General features: G+C 41.4%; 1 protein-coding gene across 2 annotated transcripts in view; it reads right to left on the minus strand.

The window, feature by feature from the left end:
• thbs3a (thrombospondin 3a) overlaps positions 1 to 11,479 on the minus strand; it is a 37,472-nt gene extending 25,993 nt beyond the window's left edge. For both annotated transcript variants that reach the window (XM_028470598.1, XM_028470597.1), the window contains exons 1-3: positions 11,040 to 11,479; positions 9,033 to 9,239; positions 2,167 to 2,420 (exon numbers count right to left, since the gene is read on the minus strand). In XM_028470598.1, coding sequence (XP_028326399.1) covers positions 2,167 to 2,420; positions 9,033 to 9,239; positions 11,040 to 11,121 — 543 coding nt within the window. In that variant the 5' untranslated portion in view covers positions 11,122 to 11,479. The remainder of the gene's footprint in view (positions 1 to 2,166; positions 2,421 to 9,032; positions 9,240 to 11,039) is intronic.
• Positions 11,480 to 13,898: the final 2,419 nt, after the last annotated feature.

Consider the following 13,898-nt stretch of genomic DNA (forward strand, 5'->3'; position numbering starts at 1 on the left):
GACATGCACCGTACCAGCCTGTTTTAAGGCCTCCACCATCGTTCCTGTCCCTAAAAAGCTGAGGATCACAGGACTTAATGACTACAGACCCATCGCTCTGACATCTGTGGTCATGACGTCCTTTGAACGCCTCATGCTCTCCCACATCAAGGACATCACCGACCCCCACCTGGACCCCCTGCAGTTTGCCTATAGATCCAACAGGTCTGTAGACGATGCTGTAAACCTGGCTCTCCACTTCATCCTCCAACACCTGGACTCCCCAGGCTCCTACGCCAGGATTATGTTTGTGGACCTCAGCTCTGCTTTTAACACGATAATCCCAGCTCTCCTTCGGGACAAGCGTTCCCAGCTGAACGTGCCAGACGCCACCTGCAGGTGGATCACAGCCTTCCTGTCTGACAGGAAGCAGCACGTGAAGCTGGGAAAAACCATCTCTGCTTCCTGGACCATCAGCACTGGATCTCCTCAGGGCTGTGTTTTTTCTCCTCTGCTCTTCTCCCTGTACACCAACAGCTGCACCTCTTCTCACCAGTCGGTCAAACTCCTGAAGTTTGCAGACGACATGACCATCATCGGTCTCATCTCTGATGGAGACGAGTCTGACTACAGGTGGGAGACAGACCGGCTGGTGTCCTGGTGCAGCCAGTACAACCTGGAGCTCAACGCTTTAAAGACAGTGGAGATGATAGCAGACTTCAGGAAGAACCCAGCCCCCCTCACCCCCCTCACCCTGGGAGACTCTACAGTGAGCTCTGTGGAGTACTTCTGCTTCCTGGGGACCATCATCACTCAGGACCTCAAGTGGGAGCTGAACATCAGCTCCCTCATCAAAAAAGCTCAGCAGAGGATGTACTTCCTGCGGCAGCTGAAGAAGTTCAGTCTGCCAACAAAGATGATGGTGAACTTCTACAGCTCCATCATCCAGTCCATCCTCTGCTCCTCCATCACCATCTGGTACGCTGCAGCTACGGCCAAGGACAAGGCCAGAGAAGGTCATCGGCTGCAATCTGCCCTCCCTCCAGGACCTGTACACCTCCAGGATTTTGAGGCGTGCAGGAAAGATTGTGGCCGACCCCTCCCACCCCGGTCATAAACTGTTTCAATCTCTCCCTTCTGGAAGGAGGTTTCGGTCCATCAGGACCAGAACCTCCAGACACAAAAACAGCTTCTTTCCCTCTGCCACCATCCACATGAACACACCCCAAGTCACCCACTGAACCCCCCCCCCCCCCCCCCCCCACCCGATCACCACCTCCATGATGACATTATCTGCTGCACTGTATATATATATATATTTATATTTATCCTATTTATCCTTTATTCTCTATCTATCCTTTATGTATCCCTCATCCTTTATATTTATCATTTTTATTATTATTATTGTTGCTGGGTTGTTCTTTGTTTTTTTTTTTTGTTTTTTTTTTTTGTTTTTTTTGTTGTTTGTTTTTGTGCACCAACTCCCAAGACAAATTCCTTGTACTGTCCTTAAAACTGTACATGGCCACTAAAAACATTTCTGATTCTGATTCTGATTTCCACTGGATGCGGCTCCGCTGCGTTACGTCACCGCCGCGTCACCGGAGCTGATAGGTTTCCACTTTAGTCTAAGCTCGTCCTGTTCTCGCATTGACTCGCCATGATTCACGCACGTAATGTAAACAGAAACACGCTGACAATGCTTCTTCTTCTACTGTTTTACCGTGTTTGGCACGGCATCCCGTAAAAATATGTAGCGCCACTGTAAACAGGAAGTACACGCTGCTAGCAAAGTAACGGACAAATGCACAATATTGTAACGGTAACGGTGTTATTTCTTTAGAAAAATATTGCGTTACAGTACTAGTTACTGTCAAAAGTGATGCTGGGGCGGTAACGCGTAACCCTAACCCACCCCACTAGATCCCTCTACCTCACCCCAAAAAAGCCAACATAGCTCCAAAGATGTCATAATTTAGCAAACAACACTTAATGACACCTTAATGACAACTCATTCATGTTAATGACAGTGTTACCAACTTTTGTAACATTCCAAACTACAAAATAGGTCATAACAGTATGTATGATCCACACCAATATGGTATGTGATTGGTAGCGGTATGGTATCAGACGTGAAACAGTTGGATGGGGACGACCCAATAGTGAGAATCAGTCACTGTGTCCCACCTGCAGGCGTGCGTAGGCCTTCTGTCCGTGCCTGATCTCCACCGTGTCCGGCTCTCTAGGCAGGGAAACCAGCTGAGGGACGCCCTGACTGGAGTCAGCCAGCCGGCAGTCCACGTACAGCTCGGTTTGCATGTTCTCACGCTGAAGGCCGCCCAGCCGGAGGATGATGGAGTGGGTCCGACCGTCGGCCAGGTTGGCGTTCTGCAGGTTGACCGTGTGCAGCTTTCCGTCAGCGCGAACGTATCGGAGCAGGACTGAGGAGGAGGTTTAGAACAACCAAGTTAGAGAGGAAGAGACTTTACTGTCACATGGTAACACCGACCGAAACGAGCACTAGTCACAATGAAACATGTATTACGAGATGAAGTGTAACACCGACTGGTACATGGTCTGCACAAACCAGAGAGGAAAGTAATAGATTACAAGTACTGAAATTATTGTAATTGAGTTGTTTTTATGGGTATTTGTACTTTTTTTGAGTTTATTTATAAAACACTAATTTTACTTGTACTTAATTATGTTTTAAAAGAAGTAAAGTATCAGGTTCTGTTTAGTTTAGTTTGTGTGTAGCCCTTGTGGTCCTCTTAGCTTTCCGAGAGTGTTTATTTATTCTGTTTCCGAGTCTGGTCTCATGTGATAACTCTTGTCTTTGTGTTTCCAGGTATTCTTGCTGAGGGGTATTCCATAAAGCAGGTTATGTTCAAACTCTGAGTATGTTCAGGCTCAAATGAGGGAAACTCGAGTATCCCATTCCTGAAAACGAGGTACGTTCTTCCCCGAGTCTGTTACCATGGCAACCGAGTCTGTGAACTAAACCTGGTCGCTGGCAGGTTTTGTCGAAGAAACCCTGGGTTTCTACCTGGCTCCGCCCACCTGAACACCTCTTCTTAAGGAACACTTTAATGTACCTTGACACTGTTATCTGACACACATTTAACATCACACACCACAGACAAGCTCACATCATTATAAATATTACAGAGCATTAAGTGAAAGTCACGGAGAGGTTGATCTGCGTTAAAACACCTAATGACGTCTGTAGTAAAGTTCCCTGAATACAAACCTGTGGATAATATAAAGGGGAAAAAAATCAATTTAAATGAATACACATTTATGGCTCGACATTGACTTTATGCTGTTTAATACTGTAATATAGTTGGATATATAGTTATCATGGTTAAAGTTACTGTGACGTACCAAGTTAAGGCTCCAGTCTTGGGTGCATAGGTTCGGGGTTTGGTCTTGGGCTAAGGTTTTTTTTTATGACGTCGACATGACTCTGGTGACTACATTACATTAAAAATTAATATAAATGACAGGATGTTCAGCGGCCGTCGCTGTAGTTATAGCCACTGTAGCGGGAGGGCTCTCGCAGTGAGAAGTCGGGTGGAGAGTAGAGGCAACCGCTATGTAGCAGAAACTAGCACCGGTAGTATCGTAATCCACGGTAGTACCGTCATGTAGAAATTCTAGTGTAGTAGAAACCGTTACAAGTTGGCACCGCGGGGTATCGTGGGTATCGTGCAACTATACATGAGATGTTTACTGTATATACAAATTGACTCTAGAAAGCAACTTAATGACAACAAAAATACACACAATTATCACCAAAATAAATAAAATAACCGTAAAACAAATGGAAGACTCCAAAAAGGCACTTATGACAATGACAACACACAAAATGAGAGCAAAATACACAAATTGAGATGTTTACTGAATGTAAGGGAACCGTGGCAAAATTTAAGACCAAAAATAAACGTGAGGGCTGAAAGTAACTAATAACTTTTACTTTGAGTACTATTTAATTGAGCTACTTTTTACTTGTACTCGAGTATTTGATGTATGACTTACTTGTACTTGTACTTGAGGACAACTTGAATCAAGTAACAGTACTTCTGCCTGAGTAGGATATATCAGTACTCTTTACACCTCTGGCACAAACCACGCCTCCAATCTCTGACCAATCACAGGGCCCACAGACCCAGCAGAACCTTGATGAATTCTCTCACCTTGGTTTTGTAAATGATGGACTTGGTTTGTAACGTTTGAGTGGAAAGTGTCTAATTATCTGGAGGTGGAGCTCTTTGCTCAAAGTCCTTTTTGTAGTTTGAATCTATTTGATTTTCCTGAACGCAGCGTGTTTTAAACCCCTCCCTCGGCATTTGGTTTCCTTCCATTGAGCATTGATGATGAACGTTCTCTACAGCCTGTTTACTGTCAGTTGGTCTTGAATCACTCTGAGCCTGTTCTTGGCTCTGTGGGTTGGTAACGGGTTTGTGTTTCTGGATGTTTTACATCTGTTAGAGATGAAGTCATTGTTGGATCCCTTTGCTATTCTGTCACATCAGAAACATCCAAACCCTCCCAGAAAATGTTCTCACAGCTCTAAAAACACTCGTCTGAAGATACATCATGACCTAGAGGATGTCAGAGAGCCAACAGCTGAGGGGTATTCCAGAAAGCGTGTTATGTTCAAACTCTGAGTATGTTCAGGCTCAAATGAGGGAAACTCTGAGTATCTCATTCCTGAAGGTGAGGTATGTTATTCTCTGAGTATGTCACCATGGAAACATTGTCAGTGAACTAAACCTGCTGACTGGCAGGTTTTGGCTAAGAAACCCTGACTTTCTATCTGGCTCCGCCCACCTGAACACGATTCTCAAGGAACACTTTAATTAACCTTGACACACTTATCTGACACACATTAGTAACATCACACACCACAAGCGTGTTCACATCATTACAAATGTTGTGCCTCTTTACGTTTTCATTTTTTTTTTGCAAACGGTAGTTTTCTTTATAACATTGTAGATACAGAGCATTTAATGAAAGACACTGATAGGTTGATCTGCATTAAAACACCTACTGACGTCTGTAGTTCCCTGGGTACAGACCTGTGGATAATGTAAAGGGGAAAATGTCAATTTAAATTAATTCACATTTCAGGCTCAACATTAACTGTACATTATTTCGTACTGTAATACAGTTGGATGTATAGACATCATAGATTGAAAGCTATGGTGGCGCGCGAGTTAAGGGACGGCTCTTGGGAGCGTAGGGTTGGGGGTTCGGATCCAAGTTCAGTAATTATTTTTTTTGGACGTCGACATGACTCTGGCGACTATGCAGCAGCCCTCTGCAGCCCTCTGCTGTTGCCCCGGCTCCTCAGACACATTTTATTCATGTTATTCCCCAGTCGTCACGTTACTGGAGCTATGAAGTGATGAAGCGACCAAAAAGCGTGACTAATCACGGGCGACTTAAGCCACCATAGTCACTGAAGTGGTGTTCTGTGTGAACGCACTTTCAGAACAGGCTCATATTCCACAAACACCTGCTTATTTCCCCCATCAGGGTGAACTAAACCGCTCTCTTCCGGGTGGTTGCCATGGCAGCTCGTGTAATCTTTGCTCCATTGATGATGGCTTTTTATCGCGCTCGTGCACGTAAGTAACCCAAGGTTTACATACTCAGCGGTTGATTGATGGAAACAGATACCCTGAGTTTCCCATCATGGGGTATGTAAGTTTAACCCTCCTTTCTGGAATACACCCCAGGCCTCCGACTCCTTTTCACACATTTAAATCTGTTTATTTCAGTCAAATTAAGATTTAATTCAAAAGGAAATCCAGAGAAGGTACGAGGATCCCTTATGGGGGGAAATTTGTCATTATGGCAGATAAAAATATTCAGAAATTAGAAAACAGACTCAGACTTTTTGCATCCCCAAAACAAAACATACAAAATTACACCAAATACAAACAAAACTACAATAAAAAGAAAGAAAATAACAGTAAAACAAAAGAAGACTCCAAAAAGCCACTTACTGAGAACGAGAAAACAAAATGAAAGCAAAATACACAAAATGACTTCTAAAACACACAAAAGTACACGACTAAAAAGCCACTTAATGATGACAAAAACACAAATTGAGAGAAAAACAGAAACATACACCAAAAACACACAAAATTATAATGAAAATAAATTAAATAACAGTAATAGAAGACTTCAAAAAGCCACTTAAAGGCAACAAGAATACATAAACTGAGAACAAAACACACAAATTGAGAGTAAAACATAGAAAATTAAAGCTGCAAGCAGCAACCAGGTGTGTTGCATGTCGGGGTGTGGCAGAAAAGTGTTGACATTTTGACCATTTTTAAGGATTATATCATAAACTTTCCTGCAATGTTCTGAGCAAATATAATGTCTATGATTTCCTTTTACCAATATAGGTGGCTAATCACAGCATTCCGTAGCCACGTGCGCCAGAACGTTAGAATATTGGAATATTAGATGATATTGTTTGTACTGGAGAATCACAAGGCTTGAGGCTACACATGACTTACATTTCATGTTTCTGAACATTTGAAGGAGTGGCCTGATGACTCTCCAATACGAACAATGTAGACTTGTGGGATTAGGTTTGGACTGCAGTGATACCGTTAATAAATTATTTCTAACTGACATCATCACTGTATGTTACAAAATGGGTGGGGCATGGAGGTGGGCTCTCCAGTGATTGGCTCTGGCACACACGTGGCTACGGTGTGCAGTGATTAGCCAGGTCGGACCAATGTTCTAACTGATGACATCATCACTGTATGTTGGCAGAGGTAAAAATGTTTCACAAATTCCGTTAGAGTCCTACTCTACAGTGATGATGTCATCAGTTCTACCTCTACAGTGATGATGTCATCAGTACTACCTCTACAGTGATGATGTCATCAGTACTACCTCTACAGTGATGATGTCATCAGTTATACTTCTACAGTGATGTCAGAATTCTACAGAATTTCGTAGCTGTATGTGAAAGTAAATATATTTGCCCCCCTATTGAGTCACTTTGCCCATTCAAATGTGCATTTCCCCCAAAATATCAATTTTTTTGCCAGTCCTAATATGCATTCAAATTTTCATGAATTTTTGAAGGTGTTTAGGCCCTCAAAAATGTAACAACTTTTTTGTAAGAAGAATAAGAAAAACGAGGTGCATTACAATAGGGTCCTATGCATCATTGTGCTGAGGCCCTAATTACACCATAAACACACAAAACCATAATAAAAATGAATAAAATAACAGTAAAACAATAAGAAGACTCCAAAAAGCCACTTAATGACAAGGAGAATACACAAAATGACAGAAAAACACAGAAAATGATTCCTACAACACACAAAACACCAACAAAAATCCAAAAAGAAACTTCAAAAAGCCACTTAATGATGACAATACATAAACTGAGAGAAAAATATACAAAACACAAACAAAAATCCACAAAATTAGAACAAAATAGACAAAATGAAAGAAAAACACAGAAAATGACTCTAGAAAACCACCAGGTGACAATAAAAATACACAAAATGATAGAAAAAACATAAAATCAAATTAATATGGATTTGTATTTTTCCAATTTAGAGGATGAGATCATTTATAATGTCGGACTGAGATGAAAATGAAGTTGTTTTGAGGAATTTTCAGGACGTTTTCAGGTTTAAAAGCTCAGCTCCACAGGTTCCATCTCTGCTGTTTCCACTGAATGAAAAGCACACGCTCACTTTTTCCTGTTACACTGAGGAAGTGGAAACTCTGAGATGTGCAGCGAGCGCACAGTAAACCAGGACCTGAATGAAGTCAGTCTGACCACTGAAGCTGCTCTCCTCACTGATCACAGGATAGTCACGGATCACGATTTCTCAGTGAACTACTTGGACAACATTGTTACCAAAGAGGAGCAGGTTTAATCATTGACAACATGTGACTCATCTACAGCCTGTGATTGGTTCATGATTGAAGACTTTTTTATCATTCATCAGCACAAGAAATGTTTTTAATGAACTCAAAATGATATTCAAATATTTTCAAAAATCTCCAAAATGTGTGAATGAAATGTGTTTACTTGACTTTTATAGATGAAATGAGCACATGTTGATATTCTACTTTCTCACTTAAAATGTTTTCAGAACTTTCAAAGGTGGAGAATTAATTAAGATATTTAGCCTTTAGCGTGATTCTGGTTTTCTGTCGTTGTAGGTTCCAAATGCATCTTGGGAAACTTGGAAGTATACTTCTGTGGGAACGCTGATCATTGGAATCCTCCTAACCATACTTTTATTATACAGTAGACAGTATATACCCAATGAGTTTGTAGTTTATAGTGTTGCATTTCAAACACAGCCTATGTATGGTGCACATGTCAGGTCACAGAGTGAGGTATCAGGAAAACGGACTCATGACTCAGCAAAACCTCTGTCAAATGACACGGCCTCAGGCTTCAAAATAAAAGTTGTCAGACTCAACGGCTTCAGGACGTAACACACGACATGACGTTGTATTTTGAAGAAACTGGAAAAAAACATGACGTCATCAATATGTGCTGCTTCAGACACAAGAGCAAGTTGAAAACTGTTATTTTCTATTTATTTTTAACGGTTAAGATACTGTATATCAATGTTTCAATGCAACGACGTGTTTATTAATCTAACAATACGTAAATATATCTCATGTGTGTTCTTCTGGTTCCTTCAAAATAAAATGCCATGTCGTGTTTCATGGACTGAGGCCATGAGTCTGACTAATTTTATTTTAAAGTTCGAGGCCGCTTCATTTGATGGCATTTCATATGACGGAGGTTTTGCTGAGTCATAAGTTTGTTTGGTCTGATAAGTGATACCTCACTATGAGACCTAAGGATGTCCTCAAATGTGCACCGAACCTATGACACAAAAGGGGAGAATTATTGTCAAATAAAACTAGACTAAAGATATCAAGTGAGCCATCAGCTTTTCATAATCAGCAGTAAATCTGATATTAACATGAACCGTCATTAAACTATTATTATTGGTTGATGGATTGGTTGTTGTTCTCACCCTTGTTGATCTTGCCCATGACGGCCACCTCCAGGTACTTCCTGTTGTCCAGCTTGCCGTAGAGTCCCAGCAGGACTCCGCCCAGTTTGGCTGGCAGACGGAACGTGGAGACCACGTAGACGTCACTGAGCGTGCTCAGACCCAACGACAGCTTCTCCACCGCTGCCTCAGCTTGCTTCACATCCTGAAGAGCCAGAATGTCCATCACTGAGGAGGGGGAGGAGCTTCATTAGCCAGGAGAAGATGACTGACCCCCCCCCCACGAACTGATTGGAGCTTCACTGGTGTTTTGGAGAAACCTGTGTCCATTTTAACCAATGACTGACTCAGAATCAGTCACTTGTTAACATGATCACCAGTTGATTCAAAACATTGCTGGAGTCACTCCTCAGCAGGTTTTAGTGTGGAGTGTTTCAGAATGAGCCCAGCGTTGCTCTGTCTACAAACTAGTCAACACTCAATGGCAGCCTGAGGGGGCGGGGCTTCATGAGCTCACGTCCATCCTCCCATTCATCACCGTGTTGAGTGATGATGATGTCAGAGGGATGCAGGAAATGGTGGAAGTTGCAACAAATTACAGTGATTGGACAGAGTTTGGTGATTTTTTTGTTTCCTCAGAGATGGAGCCTCAGCAGAGCAGCTAGAAAGCCACATGTGGCTCCAGAGCTCCTGCAAAAATCCTCGTTTTACTTTGAGATGGAACAAAGCTCAACATATTTTCCTCTGTAACTATTATTGGTTCTAAAAAGACAGACTGTTAATGTTTATTCATCACAACTGTAACTTCCATCCATGGTTCATGGTTATGGTTCATGGTTATGGTTCATGGTTCATGGTTCATGGTTATGGTTCATGGTTCATGGTTATGGTTCATGGTCATGGTTCATGGTTATGGTTCATGGTTCATGGTTATGGTTCATGGTCATGGTTCATGGTTATGGTTCATGGTTATGGTTCGTTTTTGTCATTTGGTAATCAGATCAACACTTTGATGGTGTTGACACAGTTGTTCATGTTAAGGAATAGAACCAATAAAAACATGGAAAACTGGGATTCAAAGACTGCACGTTCACAGGTTTGCTTCTGTTTCTGAATTACTTTTTTTTCTTGGTTTATTTGAAAGAGGACAGTGCAGTTTCATATAACACATGAACAAACATGGTTAAAAAAAAAAAAGCCAGAATTAGCCAGAAGGCTATTTTATTTTAAGCCACATGTATCAAACTGAAGGCCCAGGGGCCAAATGTGGCCCTTTAGATCATCAAATTCGGCCCTCTCGAGAAAGTAAAAATGGTAGAAAAAACATGAAACATTTAGTAAATCACCAACTAATTCAGTTGTAGATATCAACAAAAAATACTATTAACATCCACAATATATGCAGAGCTCAGTTTTCCAGTTCATAAATCACATCACGGCAGTAATTTTCAATCACAAATTGTTGAAATAAGTACATTTTTCAAAAAATCTGGCAAATTTCCCCAAATTAGGGAAATTGAAGTGAAGATCCTGCAGACACTGATATATTCACATACTTTATCATTTATACGTGAAAGTTCAAACGAGGGCACATTAATGTTGAATTTGCTCTTTTTCTCACCAAAAAACTGTGGCACAGTTAAACTCTTAAAACTAGTCTGTATTTGGCCTTTAAACTAAATAAAAAGAGTTTAACACCCCTGTTTTAAACTAATGTAATGAAAATATGTGAACATTTAGCACATCTAAACGTTTGGCTTTATTTAACATTTATTACTTAAAAAAAAAAAAAAAAACATTTAAAACCGTTTCTCCGCAACTTTTTCTTATGATTTACTAAATAAACACAAGTAGTAAATATACCAAATATATACCAGCTCATCTATTTTGAGCAGAATGACTTTATTAATATTTATTAATGTCTTTACATATGGACAGTGCGACGAAACCCGCTTTAGCGTCTGTAAAGCAGATGCTGCTAAAGTTAAGTTATTAACAGTTTAACTCGGTTCGGTTCGGTTCGGTTACCTTGTACGTCCTCTCGGTCCGTGACTCCAGCTGTGAGCTGAGCGCAGAGAACCGACAGCAGAACCGGGACAGTCCAACCCATCCTGTCCGCACCGCCTGGAGACCCTGATGAAGCGAGTGAAGCCGAACCGAACCGAACCGAGCCTGGACCGGGAGCAGAGCCTGGACCGGGAGCAGAGCCTGGACCGGGAGCAGAGCCTGAACCGGGAGCAGAGCCTGGACCGGGAGCAGAGCCTGGACCAGAGACAGAACACGGAGCCTGACGGGCGCGTTCCCGAGCACAGCTGGAGCTGTGAGCGCGCTCAACCCTCTACGGACGAGCTCGAGACGCTGGATCGAGGAACAACAACAACAACAACAACAACAACAACAACAACAACAACAACAACAACAACAACAACAACAACAACCAATGAAGCGACTGTAAACACGTTTAACTGTTTATGATGTAAACAAACACAGAGGCACGTGTCATACGTCACTGCGTCACATGATCAATATAATGAAGGCGTAATTAAAGGATTGATCATTTTGAAAAAATCAAAACACATTTAAACAAGAAAGTCGATATATTATAATCTAGGGAAAATAAAGTTGACACTCTTCTGTTCATTGTTTTTGTTGAAAAAGGAAAATAAAAAGTCACATCAACGTTAAACCCTCAAAACAAACAATTTTCCTGTGCTTTGCTATACGTATAAAGAATAGATCTGTTCCTGTCCTTATTGCAGAGTTATAGGGCCTGTACTACGAAGCTGGATAAGAGTATCCGGGATATCTCTCTGTTAGCTTCATTTAACCAATCATACTGTGTCAGAGAGCCCCTGTTCTATGAAACAGGATATAAATACGTTCACTTACAGCCGCAGTAGGTAGTTTTTTTTTTTTGCTTCATTTAGTTAAAAATCCATAATCACCTTTGAGCATATTGTAATCCAATCTATATATGAAGTTTAGCAATCAAGGAATGTGACGCGACCTTTCAGCCAATCAGAGATCTTTCTACAAACAGAGGGCTCCATGAGCTGTTTTTGGTGCATTATTATTGGCTGCCCGATTAAAGTCGATGAGCGTTCACGTCCTCTGTAGTAAAGTACAATGGTGGACATTAGAAGTCCCCATCGCGGTGTCAGGCACAACGGTTACACGGCAAAGCAAGAGGAAAAGGGAAGCGAATCAGAGCAGATGTGTAAACCTAAGAGAAGCATGTCTAAGGTGGAGAGAACAGACGTCATTTATTTTGCGGTCTGGTGTGGCGAGTGGTGTGGGTCTGAGCAGCAGCTGGGATCACGGCGACAGAGGAGCTGTCATCAGCAGCCGCCATTCAGGATAGTAACTATAGTGATACATGCTTTCATGTCTCTGAAACATCAAAAAAACTCTCCAACAACACAAGATAAAGTCCCTACATCTGTATTTAGTGAGCGTTCACGGGGATACTGGTATGGGATGAAAACAGGGAGGGGAGGGGGAGTGTGGTGGTTTTCACCATTCTACATTTTTAAAGAGGAACTAAACGCCTGCTTTCTGCTGACCTGCTCCTAGGAGGGAAACTCAAAAAATGCCTTGATTACGTTATTGACAGAGACAGACAGTAATGCACACAATGATGTGTCTGTACACACAGGCTTCATCAGCTGACTGTACATCAGATTTAATCTATATCTGTCTTTAAAGATGTCATCAGTAAATGCAATGATCCATTTATTCATTAATAATCTTTCTTTCTTAAACTCAGCTGTCAGATCTGCATCAACCAGGATCTTCTAACAATGGGCAGCTCATTTTACAAGAAAACTGATTGGTCAGGAGGCGGGGCTTTAGTACTCACTCGGATCTCATCCCCTTCATAACCTGGTCCAGACCAGGTTAGGTGTTCATCCTAAGTTACCATGGCGATTTAGCCTCATAAGAAGTTAACCAGTGACATAGTACAGGCCCTTTGAGATGTATAAAGAATAGATCTGTTCCTGTCCTTTTGTTACAAATCATTCTTACCTTTTCAAAACATATCAGGCCGTTATAACAAATATTAGAATGCTTTTTCTACAATCTTTTATTTATTTGCACTAAATCAATGACAAACTCTCCAGTCAGCCACAGCAAGTCCAAACCAGCTTACCCACTAATCCTAGTTAGTTCAGTGATGTCAAACCTGTGGCCCACAGACCAAGACTGGCCCGATAGTCCAATCCAGCTTGCACACATCTACAATTCATGTATTATTCCAACAATGTAATTGCTATTCCTAATATGCCCACAGGGGGTCGCAGTGTTTTAGTAAAACACTGACCCACAGAGGGCATATGGAATTTTCTTTTATTTGGTAGAATATTTCAATGTCATATGTGTTTATCGGTATTGGCTAATATTGGGAATTAAGTGTTGGCCAATATTTGATAATACAAAAAAGCTTATATGAAACACCTTTACTCCTAATGTATTGTATATGTTGAATTATCTAATTGATTTACATTTAAACAGCACAGCCTGATCCTTAACAGTCTACACTTTGGTTTGGACTGGCTTAAAGGGGCAGTATTTTGAAAAAAAATCACTTAACTGTATTATGGTTTTGCTACAGTGATATACATCCCTTTAGCCTCATTCAGAGGGCCAAAGAGACAAAAGTTCTGTTTCCTCTCTCCCTTGTTATTCCATATTTTGTAAAATGTCAGCTCCAAACAGGCGAGTTGGATTGTTTTCCCCCTTATGAGTCATAAGGGGGGAAACTCCTCCTCCTGACAATCCTGGCTCCTCCTACCCTACATACAAATGTGAGCTCCTCCCTCACAAACTACCTCACAAGTAAAACAAACGGAGTCAGTCAAAGTCAGGTTAATATCACAGTTAATTTCT

This window comes from Gouania willdenowi, chromosome 16, assembly GCF_900634775.1.
Source record: "Gouania willdenowi chromosome 16, fGouWil2.1, whole genome shotgun sequence".
Classification (NCBI taxonomy): Eukaryota; Metazoa; Chordata; class Actinopteri; order Blenniiformes; family Gobiesocidae; genus Gouania; species Gouania willdenowi.